The sequence below is a fragment of the Anolis sagrei genome, chromosome 7 (genome assembly GCF_037176765.1).
Source record: "Anolis sagrei isolate rAnoSag1 chromosome 7, rAnoSag1.mat, whole genome shotgun sequence".
Classification (NCBI taxonomy): Eukaryota; Metazoa; Chordata; class Lepidosauria; order Squamata; family Dactyloidae; genus Anolis; species Anolis sagrei.
Genome location: NC_090027.1, coordinates 4,465,485 through 4,480,684, shown reverse-complemented (window position 1 = coordinate 4,480,684; position 15,200 = coordinate 4,465,485). Strand labels below are relative to the sequence as shown.

General features: G+C 42.9%; 1 protein-coding gene across 9 annotated transcripts in view; it reads left to right on the top strand.

Annotated features, from left to right (window-relative positions):
* ANK1 (ankyrin 1) overlaps positions 1-15,200 on the top strand; it is a 324,523-nt gene that overhangs the window by 93,203 nt on the left and 216,120 nt on the right. Inside the window, exon 1 of one of the 9 annotated variants that reach the window (XM_067470657.1) lies at positions 8,748-8,853. The exons of the other annotated variants lie outside the window; for them this stretch is intronic. Within the exon in view, the coding sequence (XP_067326758.1) occupies positions 8,833-8,853 (21 nt within the window). The 5' untranslated portion in view covers positions 8,748-8,832. Of the gene's footprint in view, positions 1-8,747; positions 8,854-15,200 lie in introns of those variants that run through there. 9 annotated transcript variants of the gene reach the window in all.

The window sequence follows — 15,200 nt, the reverse complement described above, 5'->3', positions numbered from 1 at the left end:
CTGCATTTTCTGATGGTCTTCAGCGACCCCTCTGACACCCCCTGGCGACCCCTCCAGGGGTCCCAACCCCCAGGTTGAGAAACACTGTTCTAGAGGCATTTCTCCTGATGTTTCGCCTGCATCTATGGCAAGCATTCTCAGAGATAGTGAGGTCTGTTGGAATTAGGACAATGGGTTTATATCTCTGTGGAATGGCTGGGGTGGGGCAAAGAGCTCTTCTCTGCTGAAGCTAGGTGTGAATGTTTCAGCTGACCACCTTCATTAGCATTTGAAGGCCTGGCTGAGCCTGGGAAAATCTTTTGTTGAGAGGTGTTAAGATGTGCCTGGTTGTTTCCTCTCTGCTGTTTTGCTGTTGTAATTTTAGAGTTTTTTAATACTGGTAGCCAGATTTTGTTCATTTTCATGGTCTCTTCCTTTCTGTTGAAATTGTCCACATGCTTGTGGATTTCAATGGCTTCTCTGTGTAGGTGGTTGTGAGAGTGGTCCAGCATTTCTGTGTTCTCAAATAATATGGTGTGTCCAGGTTGGTTCATCAGGTGCTCTGCTATGGCTGGCTTCTCTGACTTCTCTGGTTGAGTATTCATGCCAAGTTTGGTCCAGATCCATCATTGATTGAGTCCACAGTGCTCTCTGGTTGTAGATGAACTACAACTCCAAACTTAAGGTCAATGCCTACAATCCCTTCCAGTATTTTCTGTTGGTCATGGAAGTTCTCTGTGCCAAGTTTGGTTCAATTCCATCATTGCTGGAGTTCAGAATGCTCTTTGATTGTAGGTGAACTATAAATCCCAGCAACTACAACTCTCAAATGACAAAATTAATACCCCCCCCCCCCAACCCAACTGGTGTTCAAATTTGGGAATATCTGGTATTTGTGCCAAACTTGGTCCAGTGAATGAAATACATCCTGCATATCAAATATTTACAGGCTGGTTCATCAGGTGCTCTGCTATGGCTGACTTCTCTGTTGAAACATTCACACCTAGCTCCAGCAGAGAAGAGTCCTTTGCCCCACCCCAGCCATTCCACAGATATATAAACCCATTGTCCTAATTCCAACAGACCTCACTACCTCTGAGGATGCTTGCCATAGATGCAGGTGAAATGTCAGGAGAAAATGCCTCTCGAACATGGCCCTATAGCCCGAAAAAACCCACAAGAACCTACTCAAATATATTATTCTAAGCCTTTGCATTAAGTGAGCGTCCCTGGCTCAAAAGGGGAAAGAAGGAGGAAAACAAAGCCCTTCCCTATTGCGAGGCGAGGAGATTTAATTCAAGTTGTGTGCTGGATTTTTTCCTCCCTGGGGGTTTCATGCAAGTGGCGCCTCCAGGATTTTGCAGAAGGAAACCAGGCCGCACATGGCCAGGCGAAACGTCTCCGAAATGCCATCCAAATAGGTAGGGAAAACAAAACCATACAGAAGCATCACTTCCCTTAGAGCGGTGGTTCTCAGCCTTCCTAATGCCGCAACCCCTTAATACAGTCCCTCATGTTGTGGTGATCCCCAATTTATTTATTTATTTATTTATTTACATAATTTATATCCCGCCCATATCTGCCCGGAGGCGACTCAGGGCGGTCTACATATCGGCACAATTCGATGCCATCAATACATACATTCAAAAAGCAAAAACAATTAAGTGCATTTAGACAAAAAAGACAGTGCAATAACAATTTAAAAAGAAATATATCCTCTCGTTCCAATCCTCATCCATTTCATCGTCTTGGCCGTTCCTGGGTCATTCTCCATCTCAAGCTTGACTATTTATTCCGGCGTTCCGAAGGCTTCCTCCAAGAGCCAGGTTTTCACTCTCTTCTGAAAAGTCAGGAGGGAGGGCGCTGATCTAATATCCCTAGGCAGGGAGTTCCACAGCTGAGGGGCCACCACAGAGAAGGCCCTGTCCCTCGTCCCCGCCAAGCGTGCTTGCGAAGCAGATGGGATCGAGAGCAGGGCCTCCTCAGATGATCTTAACTTCCTGGAGGGTTCGTAGGAAGAGATGCGTTCGGATAGGTAGGCTGGGCCAATCATAACATTATTTTTGTTGCGATTTCACAACTGTAGTTTTGCTACTGTTATGGATCGTAATGTAAACATCTGGTATGCAGGATGGATTTTCATTCACTGAACCAAATTTGGCACAATACTCTATACACCCATATTTGAATACTGGTGGAGTTGGGGGGAATTTATTTTGTCATTTGGAAGCTGTAGTTGCTGGGATTTATAGCTCACCTACAATCAAAGAACATTCTGAACTCCACCAACAATGGAACTGAACCAAACTTAGCACTCAGAACTTCAATGACCAACAGAAAAAACTGTAAGGGTTTGGTGAGCATTGACCTTGAGTTTTGGAGTTGTAGTTCACATACATCCAGAGAGCACTGTGGACTCAACCAATGATGGATTTGATCAAACTTAGTGTGAATACTCAATATGATCAAATGTGAACACTAGTGGAGTTTGGGGGAAATAGACATTGACATTTGGGAGTTGTAGTTGCTGGGATTTATAGTTCACCTACAATCAAACAGCTTTCTGAATCTCACCAATGATAGAATTGGGCCTAACGTCTCACACAGAACCCTCATGACCAACAGAAAATACTGTGTTTTCTAATGGCCTTTAGCGACCCCTCTGACACCCCCTCGTGACCCCCCCCAAGGGTCCCGACCCCCAGGTTGAGAAACACTGCCTTAGAGACTTATGTTTTGGTACAACCTCTCTCCAAAAGGAAGGACTGTAGATCAAGGTTTCTCTATCTTTGTAATGCCATAACCTTTAAAGACAAGTCCTCATGCTGTGGTCACCCCCAACCATAACATTATTTCCACTGCTACTTCATAACTTTGGCTGAAATGAAAATAATAAAACAATACATTGTATTTATATTCCGCCTTATCTTCCTGGAGAAACAGTACACATATAAGGCAAACATTCCATGCCTTTTGCACAATGACAGACACTATACAAACAGAGGTCAAGACCTTCCCCGTTTCATCTCCGGCGTCTGGAGGCGATGCTCAACTTTGGCCATGAGGAGGAGCTCTTGTTTCATGTTTCCATTCCAAGGAGGCTGTTGTCTGTAGACATCTCTGATTTTGTTTTTCTGACATGGCTGCATGGGGCACCCTTTTCGCTTCCCACCAAGGCGGTACCTATTGATCTACTCGCATTATATGCTTTCGAACTGCTAGGTTGGCAAAAGCTAGGGCTGACAGTTGGAAGCTCACCCCAACTTGCGGCTCCAAACTGCTAACTTCCTGGTCAGCAGCTTTTCCTGCAGCTAGTGGTTTAAACTTCTGCGTTTCTGTGGCCTCACAAATGGAATGATTGGATTTGTAGTTTCTTGAGTTACTAAGAATAATCTTGAAAGGTTTACTTTACTCCAAAGGAAAAACTGTGGTGTGCCTTCAGGCCATTTCCATCTCATGGAGATTCTAATGCAAGCCTATTATCTTTGCAAGCTTTGTTTGGAGGAGGCTGAGAGAGTGTGACTTGCCCATGGTCACCTAGTGCATTTCAATTGCCAAATGGGGATTCAAACCTAGTCATATAGTCCTTTGAGAAGTAGCATTGGCTGATCAGACTCTGTAATTTAAATCCCCTCTTAAGGGGCCGAGAGCAACATTTGGAAGGAAGGAATTACGCCTTCACTGCTTGGATGTGACTTAATGCTTTCCTCTTCTTGCCTTCCTTTCTCCGCACTCGGCATCTAATCCGAATCCACATCTCCCGCTCCCTATTTTAAGATTCTTTCCGCAACAGGAGAGAACAATTTCCCTCAATCTTCTTTGCAGGCCAATGTTTTAAGCTCCTTTTCTCCAGACTAAATATATACCCTCTTCCATTTTGCTTTTCCTCTTTCGACTCTGCCCTTATCGGTTTTTCTTTCTCCACTTTCTGTGTTCGGAATCCTTCCCATTTCGGAGCCGCAAAAGTCCTCGAGGTAATCTCTGCCAAATTAGACTGTGCTATTATTAAATTTTGCCTTTCTCTTGAAGGCTGGGCTTGGTGGACACAGAAGCATCCAGAGAATAATAATAATAATAATAATAATAATAATAACAACAACAACAACAACAACAACAACAACACAATCCAGAGCAGGAGAGAAAACTGGCGAAAGAAAGCTCTCCATGGACAGTTCCTGGGAAAAATTGAGAGCCATATTGACAAAGAAAAAACATGATTGTGGCTCACAAATGGAACTCTGAAAAAGGAGATGAAGGAGGGCCTGATTCTGGCAGCCCAAGAACAAGCCATTCGAACCAAGGACATCAGAGCCAGAATTGAAAAGTCAACGACAGATCGCAAATGTAGACTCTGCAAGGAAGACTCTGCAAGCTTTAAATTGGCTGTCTTCCTTTCTTCACAATCATGGACAGCGAGTGGAGAGGGGAGACCTGGTCTCTGAGAGGTCCCCCCTCTCTCTCTTGTGGGGTTCCTCAGGGGGCCATTCTCTCCCCTCTGTTGTTTAACATCTCTATACGACCACTTGCTCAGCTGGTTCGAGGTTTTGGGCTGGAGTGTTTTCAGTACGCCAATGACACTCAGCTGGTGCTGAAGATGGAAGGCCGACCGGACCCTGTACCCGATTGTTTCCATCAGTGCCTCGAGGCCGTGACTGGATGGTTGCGTGCCAGCAGGTTGAGGGTGAATCCAGCAAAGACGGAGATCCTATGGCTGGGTCAATCGGGCAGTGGGGATGTCCAGCTGCCTACCCTGGATGGCGAGGCACTACGCCCATCATCATTGGTCAAGAGTCTGGGAGTCCTTTTGGACCCTCTGCTGACGATGGAGGCCCAGGTCTCCGCCATGAGCAGAACCGCCTTCTTTCACCTGCAGCAGGCTAGACGGCTGGCCCCCTCCCTGTCCAGGGACGACCTCGCTACGGTGATCCAGACCACGGTCATCTCAAGACTGGACTACTGCAACGCCCTCTACATTGGCCTTCCTCTGTCGGTGATCCGGAAGCTCAAGTTGGTACAAAACGCAGCTGCTCGGCTTCTTACGGAAATTCCGGTGAGATGCCACATCACCCCAATCTGACTGCAACTGCATTGGTTACCAATTGAGCACCGGATCACTTTCAAAGGGATGGGACTCACCTTGAAGGCCTTGCATGGTCTGGGGCCGATGTACCTGAGGGACCACCTCACCCCCTACCAACCCCAGAGATCCCTCCGTTCTGAGGACCAAGATCTATTGGAAGTCCCCAGTGTCAAGATCTTGCGTTTAACAGCAACCAGACGCAGAGCCTTCACAGCAGTGGCACCATCACTCTGGAACACTCTGCCACCTAAAGTCCGTGCCTTGCAGGACTTACCAGCTTTCCGCAGGGCATGTAAGACATACCTGTTTCGACAGGCTTTTAATGTTTGATAGTGTTGTTTTTAAACTGTTTTAAATTGCTTTTAAATTTTGTTAGATTTTAGCTATTCTTGTAAGCCGCTCCGTGCCCCAGGGGAGTGGCCACATATACGTTTGAATAATAAATAAAAATAAATAAAAGGAAGCAGATGAAACATTAGATCCCATCCTCAGCTGCTGCAAGAAGATTGCGCAGACAGACTCCAAGCAGAGGCACAACACCGTTGCTCAGATGATTCATTGGAACTTGTGCCACAAAGGCCATCTTCCTGCGACAAAGAACTGGTGGGATCACAAGCCTGAAAAAGTTACAGAGAATGAACACGTCAAGATATTCTGGGACTTCCAGATTCAGACAGACAGAGTTTTGGAGCACAACACTCCCAACCTCACAATCGTGTTAAAAAACAAAGTATGGCTCATCGATGTCGCAATCCCAGGTGACAGCAGGATTGAAGAGAAACAACTGGAAAAGCTGACACGATATAAGGATTTAAAGATCAAACTGCAAAGACTCAGGCACAAACCATTAAAGGTTGTCCCAGTGGTGATTGGCACACTGGGTGCAGTGCCTAAAGACCTTGGCCTGTACTTAAACACAATCGGTGTCAAGACCCAGGCGGACCAGCAAGGCAAGACAGCAGTTAAGGAGTTAAACAAGGTCTTTAATGTCAATTAACATAAGAAGAATGGCTCTTAAAAGCAGAGCGGTAAACACAAAAGGGCTTGCAGCCAGCAAGAATGTAAACAAACCAAGTCCCAGTCAGTCCTCGCTGGGAAAAGGAAAGCAGCAATAACACAGGCAGTAAGGCTTGAAGTCAGCGGCAAAAACTCAGTCCAGTCCAAATCCAAACAAATCAGCAAACATCAATCCGTATGAGGAGCGGTCCAACGAAGTCTCCAAGGGATAAGCAGAGGCGTAGAGTGGTCAGGCAGTCCAAGGGTCAGGGCAGGAGAAAGACTCACGAATCCTATTCCGGCAAGGTCGTCCACACAGTCAGGAATCCACGAAGCTGTAAGCAGGAGCTCAGGGCAAGAGTTAAACACAAGGCACACGGTAACACGACACTTTGAACTCTGCGACTAGACTGCTCCCAAACTGCTCCTTAAATCTCATCCGAGTCGCTGGAGTCACTTCCAGGTGCATCCATTTCCAGGTGAATCACGACTTCTCCATTGCTGCCATTCTGTACTTCGGACTGCATCCTGCAAAGTAGTATCTGAAACCCAAGTGTCAGTAAAACCCTGGAACTCATCACTAGAAGTGGGAGCATTAACCACGTCTAACACTTCCTGGACCTTGGTCCGATCCAGCTTTTCCTCTTCGCTGTCAAACTCCTCACAATCAGCTACATCTTTAAGGCGTTTAGCAACAGATCCCTCATCACTATCCACGCTGCGTGCTACTCGCTTTACACCGCGGTAATCCTCCACCTCCATTTCCTCGCGAGTAAACCCCTCGAAATCCTCCTCATCCGTAGGCTCCAGGAACAAGTCTCTAATACGCTTCAGCTGTTGCTGAGCGTCTTCCTCTTCCAAACCTCTTTTCCTTCTACTACTACTAGTAGGTACATGAGACAGACGCTGAGTCACAACAATCGGAGCTGACAAAATTACCACCTGCCAACTGCAGAAGGCCACCTTACTGGGATCTGCACGCATTATTTGCCGATACATCACACAATCCTAGACACTTGGGAAGTGTCCGAGGTGTGATCCAATACAACAGCCAGCAGAGTGATCTTGTTTGCTGTGGACTCATCTTGTTGTGTTTCTAATAATAATAATAATAATAATAATAATAATAATAATAATAAGCCAGTAAAGGTGGTGCCAGTGGTGATGGGCACACAGGTTGCAGTGCCTAAAGACCTTGGCCTGCACTTAAACACAATCGGCGCTGACAAGATTACCATCTGCCAGCTGCAAAAGGCCAGCCTACTGGGATCTGCACGCATTATTCACCAATACATCACACAATCCTAGACACTTGGGAAGTGTCAGACGTGGGATCCGATACAACAGCCAGCAGAGTGTCTGCTGTGGGCTCATCTTGTTGTGTTCCAAATAATAATAATAATAATAATAATAATAATAATAATAATTTTATTACCTGCCTCTCCCTGCAAACTGTGACAATGCTATGAATCCTACCAAGTGTGTGGTTTTTTAGTGTGGAAGCGAGGGCAAGGAACCAGGAATCCGCTCTGAATGCTATTTAAAAGAAGGTTCCTAGTCCTCAAGGGAAAGAAAATACATGGAAAATTGGGTTTCTGTGAGTTTTTCCAGGCTGTCTGGCTATTTTCCAGAAGCATTCTCTCTTGACGTTTAAGTCAACTAGACTTAATATCAAGGGGAAAACCTTTATTTTTTATATGTATTGAACTGCATAGTGCACAGAGTAAAATTATATACTGACTTGCCGTCCCCTGCCATGCGTTGCTGTGGCCCACATGGGGGTTCTGTGTGGGAGTTTGGCCCAATTCTATCGTTGGTGGGATTCAGAATGCTCTGTGATTGTAGGTGAACTATAAATCCCAGCAACTACAACTCCCAAATGTCACGATTTTATTTTCCCCAAACTCTACCAGTGTTCACATTTTGGCATATTGAGTATTCGTGTAGAGTTTGGTCCAGATCCATCATTGTTTGAGTCCACAGTGATCTCTGGATGTAGGTGAACTACAACTCCAAATCCAAAGGACACTGCCCACCAAACACTTCCAGTATTTTCTGTTGGTCATGGGAGAACTGTGTGCCAAGTTTGGTTCAATTCCATCGTTGGTGGGGTTCAGAATGCTCTCTGATTGTAGGTGAACTATAAATCCCAGCAAATAAAACTCCCAAATGACAAAATCAACTTTTTTCAGTGAAGGACATACATTGGGTTGTTAGGTGTCTTGTGTCCAAATTTGGTGGCAATTCGTCCAATGAGTTCTGTTAATCCCACAAACGAACATTACATTTTTATTTATATCGATAGAATGTAAATTTATGTAAATTTACGATTTGGGTAAGCCTGCCAGAAGATGTATCAACCAGACTTTGCACTATAGAATTAATGCAGTTTGGCATCCCCACTTCCAAGTGCCGTGGCTCAGCCTTCTTCTCCCAACTACAACTCCCCAGATCCCATAGTATTGAGCCATGGCAAGTAAAGTGATGTCAAACTGCATTAATTCTGCAGTGTAGCCTCACCCTTAGACTCTCTTCGCTCAGGCCAACAGCTGCATGTCGTGCCTTCTGTGATAAGGCTGATTACGGCCAAGGCGTCTGTGCCTTTGCTGTAATCTCACTTTCCCAGAGGCCAGGAATCCTCCCAGTTTAGGCCAGAGGCTCTGCTGGATAAAGGTGTGCCCCAGTTTGCGATAACTGGGACTGGGAACGTATTCATGGCTGGAGACGGTCTGCAGTGAAGGGCCCAGGAAGAAGGAGAAGAAGAAGAAGAGGCCACCATGCCCTGCTTTCAGTGGAGAGTGAGTAGCCGGAAAGACCTCTAACGAAAGCCATACACTGGCCATCTACACTGGGGAATTAACACAGTTTGGTACCACTTGAACACAGTTTGGTACCACTTGAACCTCCATGGCTCAATATTGTTGAATCTTTGGAGTTGTAGTTTGAGTAGGTCCTCCCAACAATCTTTGGCAGAGAAGGATAAGCACTTGCAAAACTACAACTCCCATGATGAACTGGCGGCTAAAGTGGTGTTAAACTGCATTAATTGTACAGTGTAGATGCATCCTAGAAAGTTGGGGGGGGGGGAGTCTTTTGACTAGCTTCATATTTAGATACTAGTAAACTCCAACATATGCTCATCTTTTCCTGGTAGGCAATTTAATGTTCTGCTGCTTGCTGGTATTATTATTATTATTATTATTATTATTATTATTATTATTATTATTAGAAACATAACAAGATGAGTCCACAGCAGACAAGTTCACTTTGCTGGCTGTTGAATTGGATCACACGTCGGACACTTCTCAAGTGTCTAGGACTATGTGATGTTGTTATTGTTATTATTATTATTATTATTATTATTATTATTATTATTATTATTAGAAACACAACAAGATGAGTCCACAGCAGACAAGTTCACTTTGCTGGCTGTTGTATTGGATCACACGTTAGACACTTCCCAAGTGTCTAGGACTGTGTGATGTTGTTATTGTTATTATTATTATTATTATTATTATTATTATTATTATTATTATTAGAAACACAACAAGATGAGTCCACAGCAGACAAGTTCACTTTGCTGGCTGTTGTATTGGATCACACGTTAGACACTTCCCAAGTGTCTAGGACTGTGTGATGTTGTTATTGTTGTTATTATTATTATTATTATTATTATTATTATTATTATTATTATTAGAAACACAACAAGATGAGTCCACAGTAGACAAGTTCACTTTGCTGGCTGTTGTATTGGATCACACGTCGGACACTTCCCAAGAGTCTAGGACTGTGTGATGTTGTTATTGTTGTTATTATTATTATTATTATTATTATTATTATTATTATTATTATTAGAAACAGAACAAGATGAGTCCACAGTAGACAAGTTCACTCTGCTGGCTGTTGAATTGGATCACACGTCGGACACTTCTCAAGTGTCTAGGACTATGTGATGTTGTTGTTATTATTATTATTATTATTATTATTATTATTATTATTATTAGAAACACAACAAGATGAGTCCACAGCAAACAAGAATGCTTTGCTGGCTGTTGTATTGGATCACATGTTGGACACTTCCCAAGTGTCTAGGACTGTGTGATATTATTATTATTATTATTATTATTATTATTATTATTAGCGGTCCCCTGCCACGCGTTGCTGTGGCCCAGTCTGGTGATCTGGAAAATAAAGTACTGAGAAAGTGTTGGTTTCTAATATATGCAATTCCTTTATGCTTGTGGATAAACAGTGTTTCTTGTTGTTTCTTTGTCAGAGTTGATGTGGAGAGTGTCTGGTTTGCCTACTCTGGAACACACAACATATCACTGTCCTTCTTTAGGGGTCCCTTTCAAATCTAGGATACTATATCTCTCTCTGTGTGTGAATCATATCTATCTATCTCTATCTATGACTGGATGGCTCTTTGTCAGGAGGGCTTTGTTTACGTTTTCTTGCCCTGGTGTGGGAAGTTTAACCCAATTCTATTGCTGGTGGGATTCAGAATGCTCTTTGATTGTAGGTGAACTGTGAATCCCAGTGACTACAACTCCCAAAATGTCAAGGTCTATTTCCCCCAAACTCCATCTGTGCTCATATTTGGGTGTATTGAGTGCTTGCAGTGGCGGCTCAGCCATTACGCAGAGTAAGCGGTCACAGTACACTTTTTTTTGCCAGGGGTGCAGAGGCGCCTCTGTAAATGCCCCTTGACCACCACTTGAGGAGCGCCCCCTCGGCTCACAACAGCCCTAGCAGTCCAGGGGAAGCCTCAGCAACCTATTACGCAAAGTAAGCATTTGCAGTATAGTTGATTGTGCCCAGGGGCACTCTTGAGGCACTCTTGGGGGAAAATAGGCCTTGACATATGCGAATTGTAGTTACTGGGATGTATAGTTCACCTACAATCAAAAAGCATTCTGAACTCCACCAATGATGGAATTGAACCAAATATGGCACACAGAACTCCCACGACGAACAGAAAATATATATCAATAATTGGTTGGGGGGGTGCCAAAATACTGTTTGCTTACCATTGAAAATTACCTAGGGCCGCCTCTGAGTGCTTGTGCCAAGTTTGGTCCAGATCCATCACTGTTTTTAAGTGTAGGCCAAGGTCTTGAGGCACTGCACCCAGTGTGCCGATTACCACAGGGATCACCTTGACTGGCTTGTGCCAGAATCTTTGCAGTTCGATCTTTAAATCCTCATATTGTGTAAGCTTTTCCAGTTGCTTCTCATCAATTCTGCTGTCACCTGAGATTGCAAAATAATAATAATAATAATAATAATAATAATAATAATTATTATTATTATTGTCGAAGGCTTTCATGGCTGGAATCACTGGGCTGTTGTAGGTTTTTTGGTCTACATGGCCATGTTCTAGAACCATTCTCTCCTGACGTTTTGCCTGGATCTCACAACCTATGAGGATGCTTGCCATAGATGCAGGTGAAACGTCAGGAGAGAATGCTTCTAGAACATGGCCCTATAGCAAAAAAAAAAACCCTACAACAACCCATTATTATTATTATTACTAGCCATCCCCTGCCACGCATTGCTGTGGCCCACATGGAGGTTCTGTGTGGGAGGTTTGGCCCAATTCTATCGTTGGTGGGATTCAGAATGCTCTGTGATTGTAAGTGTACTATAAATCCCAGCAACTACAAGTCCCAAATGTCAAGATTCTGTTTTCCCCAAACTCCAGTGTTCACATTTTGGCATATTGGGTATTCTTGTAGAGTTTGGTCCAGATCCATCATTGTTTGAGTCCATAGTGATGTCTGGATGTAGGTGAACTACAACTCCAAAACCAAAGGGCACTGCCCACCAAATTCTTCCAGTATTTTCTGTTGGTCATGGGAGAACTGTGTGCCAAGTTTGGTTCAACTCTATTGTCGGTGGGGTTCAGAATGCTCTTTGATTGTAGGTGAACTATAAATCCCAGCAACTACAGCTCCCAAATGACAAAATCAGTTTTTTTGAGTGAAGGACATACATTGGGTTGTTGTCCAAATTTGGTGTCAATTCGTCCGGTGGTTTTTGAGTTCTGTTAATCCCACAAACGAACATTACATTTTTATTTATATAGATTATTATTATTATTATTATTATTATTATTTCTTAATGTTATTCTTTTGTTGTAATACTGCAGTTGGTAGTCCCATTGTTTGGTTGGTGTTTAACAGACTTGTTTCAGGATGTATTTCCAAATGATTGTTATGAATCTCCCAAAGGGCATGTTGTTAGATGAGCAGTATATGCTTTTAATTAAAAGTTAGTCTTTGGATATTGTGCCCCTCCCTTTAAAATATATGGTCTTTCAGGAGGATCCCATTGTCCCTTAATGGGGTTCGATGGAGGGGGCTCACAGTCTAAGAAAGCTGGTCCCAAATAATAATAATAATAATAATAATAATAATAATAATAATAATAATGAGTTGTGAGTTTTCCAGGCTGCCTGGCTATGTTCCAGAAGCATTCTCTCCTGACGTTTTGCCTACATCTATAGCAGGCATCCTAAGAGGTTGTGAGTCCTGTTGGAATCTAGGCAAGTGGGGTTTATATATCTGTGGAATGATGTCCAGGGTGGGAGAAAGAAAGAACTGTTGTCTGTTTGAGGCAAGTGGGAATGTTGCAATTGGCCACCTTGATTAGCAATGAATGGCCTTGCAGTTTCAAGGTCTGGCTGCTTACTGCTTGGTGGTATTGTTCCAGAAGCATTCTCTCCTGACATTTCACTCACATCTCTGGAAGGCATCCTCAGAGGTTGTGAGTCCTGTTGGAATCTAGGCAAGTGGGGTTTATATATCTGTGGAATGATGTCCAGGGTGGGAGAAAAAAAAGAACTCTTGTCTGTTTGAGGCAAGTGGGAATGTTGCAATTGGCCACCTTGATTAGCATTGAATGGCCTTGCAGTTTCAAGGTCTGGCTGCTTACTGCTTGGTGGAATCCTTTGTCGGAAGGTGATTAGCTGGCCCTGGTTGTTTGCTGTCTGGATTTCCCTTGTTTTCTGAGTGTTCCTCTTTATTTTATTTATTTTATTTATTTACCATATTTATATACTGCCTTTATTTACTGTCCTGATTTAATGGACTTGCAGTTTCAAGGTCTGTCAGCTTACTGCTTGGTGGAATCCTTTGTCGGGAGGTGATTAGCTGGCCCTGGTTGTTTGCTGTCTGGATTTCCCCTGTTTTCTGAGTGTTCCTCTTTATTTATTTTATTTATTTTATTTATATTATTTATTTTATTTATTTTATTTATTTATTTATTTTATTTATTTTATTTATTTATTTTATTTTATTTATTTTATTTATTTTATTTATTTTATTTATTTTATTTATTTACCGTATTTATATACTGCCTTTATTTACTGCCCTGATTTAATGGCCTTGCAGTTTCAAGGTCTGGCAGCTTACTGCTTGGTGGAATCCTTTGTCGGGAGGTGATTAGCTGGCCCTGGTTGTTTGCTGTCTGGATTTCCCCTGTTTTCTGAGTGTTCCTCTTTATTTATTTTATTTATTTTATTTATATTATTTATTTTATTTATTTTATTTATTTATTTATTTATTTTATTTATTTTATTTATTTTATTTATTTATTTTATTTTATTTATTTTATTTATTTTATTTATTTTATTTATTTTATTTATTTACCGTATTTATATACTGCCTTTATTTACTGCCCTGATTTAATGGCCTTGCAGTTTCAAGGTCTGGCAGCTTACTGCTTGGTGGAATCCTTTGTCGGGAGGTGATTAGCTGGCCCTGGTTGTTTGCTGTCTGGATTTCCCCTGTTTTCTGAGTGTTCCCCTTTATTTATTTTATTTATTTTATTTATTTCATTTCATTTCATTTCATTTCATTTATTTTATTTTATTTTATTTTATTTTATTTTATTTATTTTATTTACCGTATTTATATGCCGCCTTTATTTACTGCCCTGATTTCAGGCCATGACTATTAATATTAAATGATAACAGCAACAACAACAATAATGCCTATGGAAACATATGAATTGTAGTTTTGCAAAGTACTTCCCCTGCCAAAGAGTGCTGGCGCCTTACCAAACTAGAACTCTTATGATTTTATAGCATTGTTCCATGGCAGTTAAAGCAATGCCAGACGGCATTAAAGCAGACAGCGAAAGGTAGAGGAAGAGAATACTAGTCCAATGTGGGCTAGGCAAAACTATGGTGAGGTGGATCAGTAATTGGTTAAATGGACGAACCCAGGGGGTGATTCTCTCCAATGCTTCCTCTTCATCCTGGAAAGAAGTGACGAGTGGAGTGCCATCAGGAGGGTTCCATCCTGGGCCCGGTCCTGCTCAGGATCTTAGATGACGCATTAGAAGGCAGGACCATCAAGTTTGCAGACGACACCAAATTGGGAGGGAGAGCCAATACTCCAGAGGACAGGAGCAGGATTCAAAACGATCTCCACAGATTAGAGAGACGATTGGCCAAAACTAACAAAATGAAGTTCAACAGGGACAAATGCAAGAGACTGCACTTTGGCAGGAAAAACGAAATGCAAAGAGACAGAATGGGGGACAATGATGCCTGGCTCGAGAGCAGTACGTGTGAAAAAGATCTTGGAGTCCTCGTGGACAACAAGTTAAACATGAACCAACAATGTGAGGTGGCGGCAAAAAAAGCCAATGGGATTTTGGCCTGCATCAAGAGGAGCCTAGTGTCTAGATCTAAGGAAGTAATGCTCCCCATGCTCTATTCCACTTTGGTCAGACCACACCTGGAATATTGTGTCCAATTCTGGGCACCACAATACAAGAAAGATGTTGACAAGCTGGAATGTGCCCAGAGGAGGGCGACTAAAATGATCAAGGGTCTAGAGAACAAGCCCTATGAGGAGCGGCTTAAGGAGCTGGGCATGTTTAGCCTGAAGAAGAGAAGGCTGAGAGGAGATATGATAGCCATGTATAAATATGTGAGAGGAAGCTACAGGGAGGAGGAGGGAGCAAGCTTGTTTTCTGCTTCCCTGGAGACTAGGACGCAATGGAACAATGGCTTCAAACTCCAAGAAAGGAGATTCCATCTGAACATGAGGAAGAACTTCCTGACTGTGAGAGCCGTTCAGCAGTGGAACTCTCTGCCCCGGAGTGTGGTGGAGGCTCCTTCTTTGGAAGCTTT